General features: G+C 39.6%; 1 protein-coding gene across 1 annotated transcript in view; it reads left to right on the top strand.

Moving 5' to 3' along the window:
- Window positions 1-400: 400 nt before the first annotated feature.
- CYP2J2 (cytochrome P450 family 2 subfamily J member 2) overlaps window positions 401-19037 on the top strand; it is a 28081-nt gene continuing 9444 nt past the window's right edge. Inside the window, exons 1-6 of the mRNA XM_003921493.4 lie at window positions 401-685; window positions 10372-10534; window positions 13140-13289; window positions 13692-13852; window positions 15601-15777; window positions 17593-17734. Of these exons, the coding sequence (XP_003921542.2) occupies window positions 488-685; window positions 10372-10534; window positions 13140-13289; window positions 13692-13852; window positions 15601-15777; window positions 17593-17734 (991 nt within the window). The 5' untranslated portion in view covers window positions 401-487. The remainder of the gene's footprint in view (window positions 686-10371; window positions 10535-13139; window positions 13290-13691; window positions 13853-15600; window positions 15778-17592; window positions 17735-19037) is intronic.

Genomic DNA, 19037 nt, shown 5'->3' with positions numbered 1-19037 from the left:
AGTGAGGCGGAGCGGGGCGGGGCGGCGGGGAGGCGGGGCGGCGGGGCGGCGGGGCGGCGGGGAGGCGGGGCGGCGGGGAGGCGGGGCGGCGGGGCGGCGGCGGGGCGGGGCGGGGCGGCGAGGCGGGGCGGGGCGGTGAGGCGGGGCGGGGCGGCGGGGCGGGGCGGGGCGGCGAGGCGGGGCGGGGCGGCGGGGCGGGGCGGGGCGGCGGGGCGGGGCGGGGCGGTGGGGCGGGGCGGTGGGGCGGGGCGGGGCGGTGGGGCGGGGCGGGGCGGCGGGGCGGGGCGGGGCGGCGGGGCGGGGCGGCGGGGCGGGGCGGCGGGGCGGGGCGGCGGGGCGGGGCGGGGTGGCGGGGCGGCGGGGCGGCGGGGCGGCGGCGGGGCGGCGGCGGGGCGGGGCGGCGAGGCGGGGCGGGGAGGCGCTGCGGGGACCCTCTCCTGCTCTGACCGCGGAAGAGCAGGAGAACGTCCAGGACATACTCGCAGCGATGGGCTCCCTGACGGCTGCCCTCTGGGCAGTGCTCAGTCCTCGGACTCTCCTGCTGGGCACTGTCGCCTTTCTGCTCTTTGCTGACTTTCTCAAAAGACGGCGCCCAAAGAACTACCCGCCGGGGCCCTGGGGCCTGCCCTTCTTTGGCAACTTCTTCCATTTGGACTTCGAGAAGTCGCACCTGGATATTCAGCCGGTAGGAGCGGGAGAAGGTGCCTAGCGCGATCTGACCCTAACCCTGTTCTGCAGGATGAGGGATGTTCCGGGAACGTGGGTCGGGGGTTAAAGGGCAGAAAGAGGTATGGCTTACGCTGGTAACCTGGTAAAACCCGCTTTGAATTTCATTTCCTAACCCATTAACTGGCATGATTCCACCTGCACTTTTTAGGGATGGAATGTTATCAAATATTTACTATTTTGCATGTTGTGATATTAAACATTATTGGAACATCTTATTTATAATGTGATTACCTTGGCCTCTTTTATATGATTGTCCTTAAAAGCGCTATACTTTCCTTCTGAGAAGCTTCATTGCCCTTACATAAAGTGGCCATGCTGCTACCTCAATCTTCACCATTTCTCAGCTGGGTTGTTGCCACTACACTAAATGAGTCCTCCACCTTCAGCTTCCTTCCCGTGCAGTGCACCCTCTCACTAAGTAATTTTCAAATGTTCTCCCTCTGTTTTAAATTTTGCCAAACGGTGTTCAGACTCCTGACTTGAGACGCCCACCTGGGACGCTTCCTGACGCAGCCTCTTTCCACCTCTATACAATAATCTCCTATCAGGGCTTCCCACCTCTGGTGACGAAATTCTTTGAAGTTCTCTCAGACTTCAAACCCTATTTCAAGAAACCAATGCTGGTTTTCCTGCTACTCAGCGCAGACACCTTGCTGAGAGACAACACAATGACAAGTGATTATGAAGAATAAATAGTGAATGGTCCACTTTGACATGGCTTATAGTTGATACATAACAAATATTAGTTTCCCTTTCCCTACACATGCAGTACTTTAAACACATGGCTGTATATTGTACTCGAATATTGATAGACCAAGCTTTATCACTTTATGGGAGAAATACCCAACTGGTAATACTAAGTTACTAAGTGACAGAATTAGAATATTAAAGCTAAGCTCCCAAACCTTTGCCCTTGTTTAATAAATATGTTGTTCAGTTTTCAAGTATGTGGAGATTTTCCTGTCATCATTCTGTTAATTATTTTCAGTTTGATTCCATTATGGTCAAACTTCATACTTCGTATGATTTCAGTTTTTTAAATATGTTAAGGTTGGTTAAATGACACGAGATATAGTCTATCTTGATAAATGTGCCATGCAGCCTGGAAAAAAATGTGTATTTGATTATTGTTGGGTGGAGTAATTGCTATAAATTATTGTCGGTGTAAATATCAATTTGATTTTATTGGGCAATGATATTGTTTGGTTTGCCTATATCCTTGCTGACTTCTTATCTACTAAGTCTATCAATTACTAAAGGAGGAATGTTGAAGTTGTCAAGAACAATTTAGAGTTTGTCTATTTCTTCATTCAGTTCTAGTAGTTTTTCCTTCATGTATTTAGAAACTCTCTTGTTTTGTACATACACATTTAAGATTATCATGGCTTCTTAGTGAATCGATCATTTTATCCTGTAATGTCCCTCTTAATTCTTCATAATTTTACTTGCCTAAACTTTAGTTTATCTGATATAATATAGCCACAACTTTTTTCTGATTAGTATGTGCATGGTATGTGCATTTCTATTCTTTAACTTTTAACCTGCTTGTATCATTGTACTTGAAATTAGATTCCTGAAGACAGCATATACTTGGGTCATTTTTTTCATTTGCCAATCTCTGTCTTTTAATTGGTGAATGTAGACTATTTATTTTTAATGTAATTATTGACATATTAAGGTTTGTCTACCATTTTATCATTTATTTGGTTTTTCCTTGTTTTTATGCCTCTGTTTTCCTTTTCCTGTCTTCCTTTGAATTATTTGAACATATTAAAAATAATTTTATTCTTATTTTTACTGAGGTATATTTTAGCATCTGTCTTTGTATAGTGATTTACAAGTTATTGCTCTGAGGTTTTTAATATGCAAATGTAGCTGACTGCAGTCTATTAGTGTCAAAATTTTACCACTTTAAGTGAAATACAGATATTGTGCAACCATTTAGTTCCTTTACCCTCTCCACTTTATCATTGTCATAAGTGCTATTTCTATATACATTGAAAACTACATCAGATATTATAATTTTGCTTTTAAATGTTAAATGCAATTTGGAAAACTCAAGACAATAATAGTCTATTGTATTTATTCATTTACCCTTTGCATTTATCTTTTTTCATTTCTGATGTTTTAATTTCTGAAATTCATCATATCCTTTCAGATCTGAAGAACTCTCTTTAGTCATTAGTGCAGGTGTGCTGACAAGAAATTCTCTTAGCTTTCCTTCATTTAAGAATGCTTTTATTTCACCTTCATTTCTGAAGTATATTTTCACTGGACATAGAATTCTAGGTTGACAATTCCTTTCATTCAACATTTTTAAATGTTATGCTACTTCTTTTTGGCCTCTGTGCTTCCTGTTAAGAAATCTACTGTCATTTGAATTGTTATCCCCCTTATGTAATGAGCCTTTTTTCACTGTCTTCCTTCAAGAAATTTTCTTTGTTTTAATTTTCAGAGGTTTAATTTTGATAGGTCTTGGTGCCATTTTCTTTGGGTTTATTCTGTTTGGGTTTCTGAATCTATAGACTTGTCTTTTGCCAGTTTGAGGGAGTTTCAGCCACTCTTTTTTCATATGTTTTTCAACTATGAATTCTTTTTTCTTTCTTTCTTGTACTCTTGGATACTGATGGCACAAATGTTAGATCTCTTCTTATGCCAAAAGTTCCTGAGACTCTCAGTTTTTGTGGTTTCCAATGTAATTTCTCATGTTATTTAGTTTGAATTTGTTCTTCTGACCTGTCTTCAATTTCACAGATTCTTCTATCATTACGATTCTGCTACTGAGCTATTTTATTGAATTTTTAAATTTATTCTATTGTATTTTCAATTTTAAAATTTTCACTTGGTTCTTCTTTATCTTATATTTCTCTGTTAAAATTTCCTAATGTTTTATTTGTTTTAAGAGTGTTCATAGTTATTGGAAAAGTTCTATAGCAGCTGCTTTAAAATATGTAATTATTCTATATTTTCAACATCTGTGTCATCTCAGTGTTGGTGTCAACTCATTCAAATTTATATTCTCCTGATTCTTGGTAAGGTGAATAATTATGGAGTATATCCTGGACACTTTATATATTTGTTTTAAGATTTACCCTGGACACTGTACAGATCTTTTATGTTAGCATATAGCCTATTTAGATTCTGAATGCTTAGTTTTGTGGGTAGCAGTTCAAATGTCAATGCAGGATATAAAGCCTCTGCAGTACTATTCTTGTCTGCTCCACTTTGTATTACCCTCTCCCACAGAAATCCATTTCACATTCTCATCAGTGCAAGCTGGGGAAAAGGAAGATGGAATAGAAGACAGAGATCCCTCTGCTATAGTAGCTTATTCTTTACTACAGAAGGAAGAAAGTCAGAGATCTGCCCATATCTGCTCCAAGAGGAAGTACACCTCCTTATTACTATGGAAGAAGGCTGAAAATCCTCATTTGCCCTCTAACTGCTGCAGGGGTTTCTTTACTCCAGCTTAGGAATAGAACTCAAATTTCAGCTCACAGACTCAGCAGAGACGAGTACTACCTCGTTATTGCAATGTAGGGTGAAAAGATAAGGTACCATCCATGTACTCCAGTGCTGTAGGACCTTTAAGAGTTGGGAATGTTCATATGTTTTTCATGGTATTTGCCGCCACAACAAAGAAGTAAAAAGGAAAAATGGTTTCTGTCCTGTCGGGCTTTCCTTTTCCTGGTCCTTCGGCTAGAGAGAGTAGACTTTTCTTGAAGATATTTTTGTCTGCGTTAATTGGTGTCATGATTAATAGAAGTAAAATGGAATGCTTTTATTCGGTCTTGTCTGAAATAAGAAGCTTGTTCTGCACCTTTGTTGTATTCCTAAGATAGGTGTTTCTAGAGAAGTTAAATGACTTGCCTAATGTCACACAACTAGCCAGTAATAAAACTGAGATTAGGATCTCATCCCTGGCCCTGTGACTTTTTATCACAACAATCACTGTTTATTTTTATTTTATATAGATTTGCATTTTTATATTTCTGGGTGTAAAACAAATGGAGTTAAATGATGTAATGTAGTTATAATTAAATTTACATTCTTGCAATTGGGAAACATTAAGTATTAACTAATAGATTTTACATAAGGATTTTTATGTCAATTTTCAATTCATCTTCATGATAGGCACAGAAGTTTGGTGTGATTTGGTGGTGCTTCTATTTTACCGTGGAGAAAACTGGCTGAGAACAAACAGTGAACTGCCCAGGTTACTCAGCTAAATAATAACAAACAAGGACTTGAACCTGAGATTATTTGATTTGTATATCTGTTATCTACTTTATACTGCCTGACTTTTTATGACATGGATAGAGGAGAGTTGATTTATTCTATTCATTCAACATACATTTGTTAAGTGTTTATCATATACCAGGCAAAGTACAAGGCAGTGTATGATTAAATGTATAGTGTAGAGTCTTGGTAACCAAAAGGGATATCAAGAGACTGGATCACTGAATAGAAACCCTGGGGATAACCTTTAGTAGAATGTTGGAATAAATTGTGCTGAATTTTAAAAGAAATTTTGATTTTTGGCAAGTGGCTAAATGGAGTAAAGGGACAGGAGATTTTTAATAGGAGAAAATGGTCTGAGCCGTAATAATTTTATTATTAATTTTAGTATTATGATTACTTACAACAACACTAAATATGGAAACTAATAACAATTGTCCATTTTATAGATTTGGAAACTAAGATGGAAAAAAGTTAAATACCTTTCTCTCAAATCACACAGAAAGTAAGAAGCAGAACCTGGATTCATAGAAGTATGTGTAACTTCAAAACCCAAACTCTTAAGTCCTCACTTACTTAAACAACTCTCCTACACAATTAACTTAGAATTCTGATTGAGAACCAAACAACATCCAAAACATTATACCTACTGTTAAGACTCTGCTCAGCCTAGCTCAGATTACCTTGTCAGCCTTGTCTCCCATCCCCCTTATCAACTGCGAACATACTCTTCCCAGGAACTTGCCTCAACCCTGGATCCTTTATGTGATTCCTAACTTCCTCCCACCAGATATTGTATTGTAAAGAATGGTAATAATGAGAAGTGATTATTTATCTATATGCTCCATTAGATTGTGAGCTTCTTGAAGTTAAGGACTTGTTGCATTCCCCAGCATCTGGCCTTGACCTGCCACATGGTCACTGCTCTTAACTAATGAACTCTATGCTTCAGTCAGACAAGGTGGCTTTCTTGCTCCCAAACATCTTCTGCATTTCACCTTTACACCTACATATGATGTTCCCACAACCTAGAATGCCTTTGGTTTCTTGCTACCTGTTTTTTATTATCGTTGTGGTTTGGGCATTGTTGCTTGTTTGTTGTTTGTTTTTGGTGGCATTATGGCCTTCATTTAAGATCTGGCTCAGATACCATCAACTCTTTAAAAATATCTTTTTCTTATATCTGTGGTAGAAAATCATCTCTTCTTGTGATAGCTTTATGTCCCTCTCTATCAGGATAATAACACAGGTCATCTGCTGTGCATTCCAATTTTTATTTTCTGCACAGTCTCTCCCAAGAGACTTTGACACTTTAGGAAAACATCATATCATATTGATCTTACCTCCACATATAATATACCAGTGCCAGAAGGTTCCTGGTAACTCTTAAGCGTCTCATAAAATCCTGTTAAATTGAACATGAATTAGATTTCCACAGCCTGTTTTTAGAAACCAACATAACCCCAAGAACTACCTGTGAGATCATTATTCTCAGAAGGAGTTCATGGGCCACAGAGGACTGGCAGCTCCTGAAACTGCATGCAAAGCTGTTGATGTGTATAGTTATGTATGTTTTTCCTGGAGAGTAGGTCTATGATATAGATTATATTTTCAAAGGATTCTTTAACTCAAAAAGGTAAACAACTACTGTTTTAAAGCTTGATTCCCCATTTCCTTATTTTCTTTTTTATTCTTTATTGGATAAAACAGCTTTTCAACTATAAAGCCATTACACACACAGTGAGACAACATATTAAAAGACAGTTTAACAAGAGAGAGAGACTCTTACCTGGCCTTGTGCTCACCCTGTAACCACTGTTCATGTGTGCACGTGTGCACATGCGCGCGCGCGCACACACACACACACACACACACACACACACACACACTTAGCAGTACCTCTGTACGACGTTGGTAGATATCTTTCCAGATTTGCATGTAAATAAAAATAAAATTATATTTTCAACATTTTATCAGAAATTCTACGTATCAATGAGAAAAATGTTGAATACCTTGATACAGAAGTGTTTGAGAGACATAAACATGTGACTTAAAAATACAACATCCAGATTGAGGGAAAGATGTTAAACCTTAGAGAAATAAAGAAACAGCATGCATTTTCATGCCTATTAGGATCACACACACACACACACACACACACACACACACACACACACAACAGAGAGCTCAGTGTTGGTTAGAGTTCAGGGGAACAGGCCTTCTGATCTACTGCTGGCAAGAGTGTGAATTAGCACACAGTGTTCCTGTTTTTCTTTTCCTCTTTTCATGTCTTTGTTCTGTTGATTCTTAAATTTAAGGATTGAGATTCAGTGGAATCTCTGTCAACTTTTTATCTCTTGGTAGCCACAGTTTGGTAGTTCAATCTCGTCTTCCGCTAATTCTTTACTTCTTCCTCTTTGCTGTAAACATTTATTTTGTTTTTTAAATGCTAATGCCACAGTTGGAATTTTTATTCTTAACAGTACATTTCCTGTCTTCTATTGCTTTTGTTTGACTTTTATGGATTGTGTTTCAGTTCTTTTCTTTTTCTATTTTCACTTCTGATTTTATGCCTGTTTTTGCCTTTTAAAGCATCTTTTTTTTTTTTTTAACCTCTTTTTGTTTCCTTATTCTGTTGAGGGTTGTTTTCATGGCTCAATTAATGATATACAATTGAAAAGTGTGCTCTGCCTTACAAAGTCTTCTCAGAGGCCCTCTGTGTCACTGAATTTTTCTAAAGCAATTGGTATAAAGACTGACAGGGTACACATAAGAATTGCTAGACACCGCCATCCTCATCCCAGGGCTCCTACCTACCCAGTGTTTAAACAGTTGATGATACCATACAAGTTTTTGATCTAGTTCTGAGATTCTAGGCTGTGTACTTCGCCAGTTAGAAGTCATTCAATGTAACCTGAGATTTTCCAGCTATTCAAAAAGCATTTTTATTTAATGTTCTACATTAGTCAAAAAATCCTTCTTGTCAGGCCTAAGAAGTTCATCTAGGAATTCAGCAAGGGAACATAAAAAACAAAATGTGCGTAATGTGTATGATCCCATTACTGCCATTTCTTAGAATCAAAGCCACATAGTTTAGGAGCAAACAGACTTGAGATTGAATCTCAGTTCTGCGCTTTCTAGCAGGACAGGACATGCTGTGTAGGAGATAAAGATTGATCAGGCTGGGTGCGGTGGCTCAAGCCTGTAGTCCCAGCACTTTGGGAGGCCGAGGCGGGTGGATCACGAGGTCAAGAGATCGAGACCATCCTGGTCAACATGGTGAAACCCCGTCTCTACTAAAAATACAAAAAAAAAAAAAAATTAGCTGGGCATGGTGGCACGTGCCTGTAATCCCAGCTACTCAGGAGGCTGAGGCAGGAGAATTGCCTGAACCCAGGAGGCGGAGGTTGTAGTGAGCCGAGATCGCGCCATTGCACTCCAGCCTGGGTAACAAGAGTGAAACTCCGTCTCAAAAAAAAAAAAAAAAAAAAAAGATTGATCAAGGACTCAAGGACTCTGGGTCAAAAGAATACAAGAACTGAGTTGGGGCTTGGTCTTTAATGTGGGAACAAGGTGGTGGGATGATACTGAATTCATTGTACTTGCTCTGATGGGGACCATTAGGCACAGGACTCTAAGAGGAACATGGTGAAGTGTAAGTTCAAAGGCATCTGGACTGGGGAGAAGAGGCCACACACATCTAAAGGAAATGGAGCCCTTTGGATTGTTACCACTGCCTGCAGCGAGACACAACCCAGACAGACAAAAGGCAGGATCAGGGTCTACTTATGCCCCTTCGTTGAATAGATAGATGAGGAAGGATTTTGATTCATGAAGGTACACTATCCTCCAACCCATATTTGCAGATATTTGCACACTTGTGCATATTCCTGAACATAACACACCCCCATTCTCTCTCTCTCATCCCAACTCTCTCACTCTCACTCATTCTTACTTTCACTCTATCACTCCCACGAAACTCTAAGGTTCTGGAGCCATCTCAGATTCATATCTTTGTCGTCAATTCTTACACAATGCCTGGCAAATTCCCTGCACCACTCAATAGCTTTGTCACCTTGGCTATGTTATTTCAGCTATGACTCATTTTCCTTCTTGAAAGATGAGAAAAATTAATACTACTATAGAGTGGTTGTGAGATTAATGAGATAAAACATGAAAGGTGGTTAGCAAGGGCTGCCTGTGACCATGAATGCCTTCTTCCCACACACCAGTGGGCTCCTGTCCTCTCTGCCACCATGAGAATGCATCCACAGCCCTCTGGTCACAGAACTCTTTCATTCCTCGGAGACTCTCTGGGTGGCTGTGCACCTGGAACCAGAAAACAAAGTGCCTTTCACATTGCTGCTCTCATTCTTCCTTGCAGAACCCTAAGACTAAGAAATAATTTTCTCTCTTTGATAGCTGGGGAGCTGAGGCTCAGAAAATATAGCAACTTCCCCAAGAGCCTAGAATGATTGAACTGTACAGGCCAGACTATTACATAACTCCAGAGCTCAAGGGCTTTCCTCCAAGCATTGCCACTACCCTATAATGCACCTTCTATTATCTAGCATATGTTTCTATTATCTATGTTCAGTCTAGGAAGGGGACTTTCTCTTTTGGTTAAACAGCTATTTATGATTTACTAAGAAGTCCATGGTTGGTACATCAGATTAACACTAATCACATGTCAGCCTTCTTAAGTGGCTGAGACACAATTAGTGTTCAGATGAGAATTCAGATGTGCTGAATTCTCTCTATTCGCTAGACTCTAGGATGCTTGGGGTTAGAAATCTTGTTTACTGTGTCTATAGATTGAGACAGGCTCTCACTCTATCACCCAGGTTGGAGTGCAGTGGCGTGATCATGGCTCAATCTCTCAGGCTCAAGTGACCTTCCCACCTCAGCTTCCTGAGTAGCTGGGATGACAGGCATGTACCACCATACCCAGCTAATTTTTTATTATTTTCTAAATACAAGGTCTCACCATGTTGCCCAGACTGGTCTCGAACTCCTGGGCTCAAGCAATCTGCCTACCTTGGCCTCCCAAAGTGATTACAGGCATGAGGCACTGCACATGGCCAGATCTTATCTATTTATTACAGTTTTATCCTCATGCCTTGCTCTAGAGACACATGATAGATGCTCACTCAATTCATGTTGGTTGAATATATAAACAGATACTTTATAAGGAAACTTTCATATCCTGAAGTGAATTGAATCTGAGCCTTGTTGATAGGAGGAGAAAATGAAATAAAATCATTCCTATGACATGAATGTACACATACATACACACACACACACTCCTCTCAATATAAGTCCCCCAGCTACACATACCCATCCTCCATCTCTGAACACATGAACATGTGTATATTCACCTATTGCTATTTAACTGTTTTTCAGTTTGTGAAGAAATATGGGAACCTTTTTAGCTTGGAGCTTGGTAGCTTTTCTGCAGTTCTTATTACTGGCTTGCCCTTAATCAAAGAAGCCCTTATCCACATGGACCAAAACTTTGGGAACCGCCCCGTGACCCCTATAAGAGAACGTATCTTTAAGAACAATGGTAAGTTTCTTGGCCAATGAAAGGTGGGTGTTTGATATTGATATTCCTATAGTCTGTTGAAGGCATCTTGGTGACTAATTTTCCAACACTCCCAGAAACCAGCCCCTTTGTAAACTTCCTGCCATTAAAGGAAGCTGGATATTCACGTTTCCTGATTGAAGCCACTCCCTCGGAGGATTTGATAAAACCATCCCTAACTTGGATTTGGGAGAAGCCCCATGCCCTGCCCAAACCGACTCTGGATGCTTTTATAAGGAAGTAACCACATTATCCATTTATAGCAGAGGAATATCTTCTCTCTGCTTTCCTCTTCCAACCTTCTTCCCTTAGGAAAATGGATGTGGCTCTGCCTCCATCTGCTGCTGCTTCCTCTTGTCTCTAGTTCCTTATTCTCTTTCATTAAGGTTGTCGCCCACAGATGATCTTGAGCTTTCCGGTCTATGTTAGAACAGATTGGCATGAACAGTGAAAATTACCATTAAATATACTGAAACATTGAAAATTTGAAATGAAAATCTCAAATCTATGACTCTATCAAAGCACCACTTTTAGGTGCTTCTCAATTCTTTGAAATATTTCATCAATTAATTCCATATCCATTCACTGTATTATCTGATTTGTGATGCACAGTACTAGGCATGAGTGATGTAACAGTGAGTAGAAGAGATAAAAATCCATGTCCTATGTAGCTTATATTCTATGCAGAGAGAAAAATGGTATCAGTCAACTGTAAGAATTAGAAGCCTACAGTTATAAATTCGAGTGCAGGATGTACTTACTAATGTATTCCTAGGATGCAGAAAAAGTAAGTAAATAACTATTGATTTAATAAACTGGTAAAACAATCTGGTAGACAGAATAGACTATGAAAAGTCCCTGAAGTGAAAAGGACAAGGAATGTGAAGAAATGAAAGGTGGCCAACATGGCAAGCATGTGAATTAAAAAGAGATAATTAAAGACAGGAAGCTGCTAAGCTTGGTGAGGAGTAGCTTGGTCAGGAGTAGCTCATGAAAGTTCCTGTTAGAATATTAGTTTTTATCCTAACATTAATGGAAGCTCTTGAATGGCTTTAAGTAGAGAAGGGAATTATCATATTTACACTGTAGATTTCTAGGATTTATTGGAGCTGCCATTTAGAGAATAGAAGAAAAGGAGCCAATGACTTTTGTAGCATTTTAGGTTAGAGACAATGGTAGCTCGGGCTAGGGTGTCCAATAATAGTAGGGAAATAACAGTAGGTTAGATCAAGATAGTGACAGGGTACACCTGGATTTTAGATATCCAGGAGGTACACCTCATAAGACATGATGACCTGGGTGCAGAGAAAAGCAGGTATTGAGGTGGCACTCAAAAGGGTAGGTGATGGAAAGAAGGAACACTTCGAAGAGGACAAGGTATTTGGTTTAGCTGGGCATGGGTGATAAGTCTTAAGGAGAAAATTGTGAGTTCAGTCATGGATATGCAGAATTCAAAATGCCTTTAAGTCAGCAAAGTCAAGCGAGCAGTGTTATATATATGCTTTTGGAGATCAGGGACAGAAATAGATGGTCACTATCAATAGATGTTATTTACAGTTTTAGGAGTTGATAAGATTTCTCAGAAATAGAGTATAGGATGAGGAAAAAAAGAGGTTTTAGATGAAGAAGTTCCTGAAGAACTCCACCGTTTCAAGATTTCATAGATGAACCAGCGAAGATATAGGAAGTTGCTGGCAGAGAATTAGGAAGAAAATTTGGAGAGAGTGGTATCCTAGGCACACTGGAAGGCAGTATTTCAAGAAAGACATGTCTAATGCTGCACCAGGTAAGATGAGGTCAAAAGGTCTCCCTGGATATGGCAACAAGGAGCACCAATTCATTGGGTGAGAAGGCTAAAGTCAGATATTAAAAGGTGTTGAGGAGTGCTCTGGAATTGAATAAATTGAAAGGAGTGTGGCATTACCTGTGTTATAAAGCAAATGATGGTCTGTTAAATGCACCAAAAAATTTATTTTCTTTGCTTGTACTCTTCTTTCTTTATGGAACTTTCACTTACTCTCTTGAGCCCTTCCATCATCTTTTAATGTCCAGCTTAGATAGGACCTCTCCTATAAAGCCTTTCTTAGCCTCTTTAAGAGTATAGACATTGTCTTATCCAGTGGTGCATTCCTAGTGTTTAGCATAACCTAAATATTAATTTTACTTATGTAACTAATCATCAAAGCATGAGCTTTGGAATTAGGCAGACCTGAAATTGAACACCTATTTAGTTGCTTATGTACTGTGAGACATTGGAAAGTGCACTTTATTCTTTATCCCTTGTTCCTCAGTTCTTTCATTAGTAAAATGGGTGGGTGGGGATGGTAATAATTGTACATATCCCAAAGAGTTTCTATGAGTGCTAAATTATATAACACACAACGAAATACATGTTAAAGTGCCTGAGAGGAATCAATAAATGTTAGCCGTTATATTCATTGCTCTGGTACTATTTCTCTTTGCAGTTTTCAAGTGCCTTAATGGTCTTCTTCTGTCCTTCACCTGATACACGTCCCCATATCATTCATTTGCTGAATATTCACATTATGAAATCAGAATACCATAATGTTAACTTTCTTTTTCCGAGGATTGATTATGTCAAATGGCCAGGTATGGAAGGAGCAAAGAAGGTTCACTCTGACAACACTAAGGAACTTTGGTTTAGGAAAGAAGAGCTTAGAAGAACGCATACAGGAGGAGGCCCACCACCTCACTGAAGCAATAAAAGAGGAGAACGGTGAGCATTGCTTATGACAGATATGAGAGACTGGCTCGTTTGTTCATTGTACAGACACTTACTAAGTGAGTAAGTGCTTGTTCTATGCCCAACACTGTGCTAGGAATGAAGATAGAACAGTGAGCAACTTAACCACTACTCTGTCCTCAAGGAATTTTAGAAGTAAATACACAAAGATGGGCACTAAACACATTGCTGAATTTAAGCCCTGGTCCACAGTTTGACTTTCCTGGAATTGACTGAACACTTGTTGAATGTCAGACGCAGTATAAGTTCATGTGGCCAGAGCCTCATATATGGTTCTGCGCTAAGTATGTCTTATGCAATATAGAGTAGACTCTCAAAAGGAAGCAGAGACAAACCCATTAGAAGGATCCATCTCTGTCCTTCCTCCACCTCCAGGACAGCCTTTTGACCCTCACTTCAAGATCAACAATGCAGTTTCCAATATCATTTGCTCCATCACTTTTGGGAAACGCTTTGAGTACCAGGATGGTCAGTTTCAGGAGCTGCTGAAATTGCTGGATGAAGTCATACGTTTGGAAGCTTCAAAGACGTGCCAGGTAAGGCAGCTTTCTTTCCATGTCTTAGTTAAGCAAATTGGGGCCAATGTCAGACACAGACGGGTTTTTCCTTGTAGTTTTTTGTGGGTTTATGAAACTAAAATATAATCTTTCACAATTGAATTCAACACAAACTTATTTAAAATCAATTGATTAATGTTAGTTTTTTAAGTCATATCAAATATTTATATGCAAAAACCATTTCTAACAGGCATGTAAAGTACCACATGTTATATGACATACACCTATCCACCTATGTTGTTCTTTTAAAAAACAACAACAATATTGCCATAGCCTTTGAGTCTCTCTCCCCTGTGTCCTTCCGCATCCAGTTCCGTCTTCCCTCAGAGGTTCTCTTCTGTATCCAGTTTCTTCCTCAGCAAGTTGCTTTGAGATTCATCTGTGTTGGTTGCTCTTTTTTAATGCAGATTAGTATTTCATTGTATGAATGTGCCACTGTTTGTTAATCTATTCTGTACTGATGAACATTTTAAGTTGTTTCCAAGTTTTGGATACTATGAATAAAGCTGCCATGAACATTCTTGTGCAAATGTTCTTGGGTTACATCCATTCATTTCTTTTATATATGTATCTGGATATAAAAGATATTTGAAAATTTCCAAGCTCGTTACATTGTTTGCATGCCTACCAGCACTTAATATCATCCATCTTCTAATTCCATATAGTGTAGCCCTTCTAATTCCATAGAGTGTACCTTGGTTTTTATGTATGTGTGATTATGGGTACACATGTATGTTTTTCATCTTTTCTTGGTGTTCTCCGTAAAAAGAATGTCCTCACTCCTTCCTTGGTGGGCCGTACACCCCAATTTTTCTCACTCTAAACCTTTGAGTCTTTGTCTAAAACTCTTCTCAGCTTCTTGGTCTCTCAGATACTTTGCTGAATTTGGAAGACATTTCTGGGAACAGGAGTGTGGAGGAAAAATTTACCCCAAGTATTGAGTTAATCCCCTGGGCTTTCTTCTTCCCCTAAGCCTTATCCTGGAAACTACCTCACTACCTTGGTTTGTATGTGTGTGTGCTTATATGGGTACACATGTATCTTTTTCATCTTTTCTTGGTGTTCTCAGCAAAAAGAATGTCCTTGAATTATGCAGTATACCACTACAAAATTAAAAAAAATTTTTTTGGTTGAAAAATTTTTTTTGGTTTAAAAAAAGGACTTTATTTTTGAAATTACTAATGTATATAAAAGAGAGAATACAATCACGAATCACTGTGTACTCATCAATGAGCTCTAACAATTATCGACACGTGGCCATTCTCATTATATCTGCATCTATGCCCTACTACGACATTCCCACTGTCCCTGAATTATTTTGGAGCACATTACAGACCTCAATTATTTGATCCATAAATATTTCAGCATATATTTCTAAAAAGATCTTTTAACAAAAATATAATACCGCTGCACCTGAAAAAACATGAACAATAATTATTTAATGCCTTCAAACACTCATGCAGTGCTTGGATGTCCCCAGATGTCTCATAAGTATTTTTTTTCTTGGCATGTTCTTGGGTGGTGAGAGTGGTCTGAGACTGGATATATTTTTGACAGAGAGCTGAACTGTTTTGCTAGAGGGGTGAGAGAGAAAAGAGGGATCAAGGATAACCAAGGGTTAAGTGTTAGCAAATAAAAAGATGGAAAGAGAAGATGGTATCTGTTGTCTAAAAAGTGAAAAGATGGCACCATGTTGTCTGCATGATTGTTCTGTTTTTGTCAATTAGCTCTACTGTATCTTTCCATGGCTAATGAAACTCCTGCCTGGACCCCACCAAACTCTCTTCAGTCACTGGGAAAAACTGAAATTGTTTGTTTCTCATATGATTGAAAAACACAGGAGGGATTGGAATCCTGCAGAAACAAGAGACTTTATTGATGCTTACCTCAAAGAAATGTCAAAGGTGGGAAAACCAAAGTCATTTTGCATTTTGTTCTTAAAGCACAAATAGGAATATATTAGTTTCCAACTGCTGCTGTAACAAATGATCACAAACTTGGTGCCTAAAATAGCACAGATTCCTTCTCTTACAGTTCTGGATGTCAGAAGCATGAAATGAGCTTCACTAGGTTAAATGTAAGGTTTTGACTAGGCTGGCTCCTGGTGGATACCCTGGAGGAGTATCTGTCTCTATGACTTTTTCAGCTTCTTAGAGCTGCCTGTATCCCTTAGCTGTGGCCCCCTCCTTCATCTCCAAAGTCAGAAGCACAGCATCTCTCTTCTCTCTGGTTTCTGCTTCCATCCTTTGTTTCTGTCTTTGACCCTCTGATTTCTCTCTAATAAAGACTATTATGATAATACTGGGCCCACTGGGATGATCCAGGATAATCTGCACATCTCAAAATCCTTAACCACATCTGCCAACTTTCTGTTTCCCTATAAAGTAACATCCCTAGGTTCCAGACATTGGGATGTGGACGGATATCTTTGTGGGTGATTATTCAGCCTGCTACAGGACTAAATATAGGGGCAATATTTCAGAAAATATAGCATTAACTCAAGGATTGGTAATGCACTTAAAGATAAAGACGAGGGTTAATGGCATTTGGCTTGAAGACGTGTGAATGCCCAAATACTGCCTTTTCATCCCCATCCCCTACTCTCTACTGTTATCTGGAGCTATATACAAAGGGAGAACATAGCAGTTAATCTTCAAAGCCCTGTTTTATCATTGGTTGGGCCTGGACCCAATTACCTACCCCATCTCAAGCCCATAGAGCTCACAAGTAAAGCTGAGTTGGATCCCAGAGTTTAAAGACCAACTTTATTAAGGCCTGAGTTTGGCTTTTGCCTTCCCTTCTGTCTTGTACCATTCACCTTCCAACATTATCGGCCAGAAATGAGGAGGAACCCACATTGGACGCATGGCCTTTAACACAGTTATCCCTCTGGTTAACAAATATTACTGCATCAATACTATAATCTTTACACATCAGGTATTGAGACTTCATTCTGGAGTGGAAAGAATGGTGGATTTCCTTCCCTCTAATTTTACCTTATTGGCATGACATTTATAGAAGTATTGTTTTCTCCCGAGAGGAGGAGACTCTCTATATGTTGTGCAGGTAAGGAAGGGCCCATTTACATCAAGAGAAACGTTGGACAAATTGAAGCTTCCAAAGGATAGTGGTAAAGATGACAGAGTATCATGAGGTATGGTTGGTAGAATCAGTGAGCTTCAAATTGGAAGAGAAAAGATGAATGAGGAGATACGAGAATTGTTGTTCTTAAGAGGAATTTCATTTGTCCTTTCGGTTATCAGTACAAACGTTTGTTGAGTACTTGCTATGTGCCCTTGTACTCATATAATTCATAATGCCCTCTTAAGGGGTGTGCATTGCTATTTCCAGTTTATAAAAGAGGAAACGAAGAACAGAGAGGTTAAGTAACTTGCCCTAGGTCATACAGCTACTAATTGAAGTGGTTAATATTGGAAGCCAAATCTGTCTTATTCACATCCTATTCTCGTTGCACTGTACTAAAAGCTTCCCTCAGATTACAGACATAAGAAAATACTTGTCTTGATTTTCATGTATCCAAAGGTGTCCAGCACTTGGAGCAGAACAGTGCTAATGATATTGCTGTAATAAGAGTCTGCCTTCTGAAAAGACCAAAGAGAAAACTGTTTCTTTTGGGGACGTTTTCGTCCAAATTTCCTCCTAGGATGAAGTGCCTGTGTATCGGGGCGATAAATAACATGAAACATTGTCCTTTCTAGCACACAGACAATCCTACTTCAAGTTTCCATGAAGAAAACCTCATCTGTAGCGCCCTGGACCTCTTCTTTGCTGGAACCGAAACAACTTCCACTACACTGAGATGGGCTCTGCTTTACATGGCCCTCTACCCAGAAATTCAAGGTGAGCATGTCAGTGAGTGAGCCTGGACCAGGACAGAATAGTGCCTCCTGGGGCGTGCTGCCTGAAGTCGGGGCCAGAAGGTAGCACTGTAGGACGAAAAGACAACAATCATGAGGTGATGAGGACTCAGAAACTGCACGTTATTCACATTTTCTGTCTCAACAGTGATGAGCCAGGTAATAGAAATGTAAGGGAGAGTCACTGTCCTCAACAAGCTCAGAGGCAAGAGAGAAATCAATGAAGTCAGTCGACATTATGCTAGTTCCAGGAAACAGTTACTGTCTGATGTAAAAATCTAGTTGTGCCCTTCCCTTCCTTTAAATGATGCCATCACATTTCCTTCTGGATAATGTTCAAACACCTTAGTCTGGTGTATATTACATGCTCCTTCTGCCTGTCCAGCCTTGGCCCCACCTACCCTCCAGAGTGGCCTCAATAAATGACATGTCATTTTCTTTGCAGTCTGTATTTATACCTCTCTGTCATGATATGTGCTTTTCCCTCTACTTGCCCAATTTTCCTACATAAGAAACTTCTAGATCTTCTTGAAGAATCTGCTAAGTACTACCTCCCTAAAATGCTTCTGTGTTCCCCTAGGAAATTATTAGCATTATCTCCCTCCAGAGATGATGTAATGTGCCTTTATTACTGGGCTTATTCTATATTATTCATATAGCTTCCTCACAGACTATAGCCCACTCAAGAATGATGTTCTAATCATTTTTCTTCCTCCAGCTTCCAGAAAAGTTTGAACACATGGGGCATTGGAACTCTTAACATTGTGGGTAATCATTTATTAATAAGGCATAAAATCAATTTAGTAGACCAAGACCAGCATTGTTTTCTTAAAATAGAAAAGATCAGAGTGCTTCCCATGTACTAAGGTAAGTTTGTTCACAGAATTTGATTTTTTTCATCTACATCTGCACAAATGCATGCTTTATATGTGTATATTTAGGTATATTGCATCCAGGGTCATGCTCAGTTAAAAAGGCTGGCAACAAACACACAAGCACTATATCCCCCAACTTACATGAGTTATCTAGAGTAGTGAAATTCATAGAGAAATGAAGTAGAATGGTGGTGGCCAGAGGCTGAGGGAGGGGATATAGAGGCTGAACTGTGATGGGCTCAGGTAATACAAATGAAAGAGAGAGTCCCTGTCCTCAAGAAACTCAGAGGCAAGAGGGAAATCAATAAAGTCAGTCGACTTCAGTTTTGCAAGATGAAAAATTTCTGTAGAGTGATTGCATAATAACATGAATATATTTAATACTACTGAACTGTTCATTTTAAAATTCTA

Source organism: Saimiri boliviensis, chromosome 11 (genome assembly GCF_048565385.1).
Source record: "Saimiri boliviensis isolate mSaiBol1 chromosome 11, mSaiBol1.pri, whole genome shotgun sequence".
NCBI classification, from domain to species: Eukaryota; Metazoa; Chordata; class Mammalia; order Primates; family Cebidae; genus Saimiri; species Saimiri boliviensis.
The sequence above is the reverse complement of the archived record's forward strand: the minus strand, read 5'-3'. Positions and strand labels throughout refer to the sequence as shown.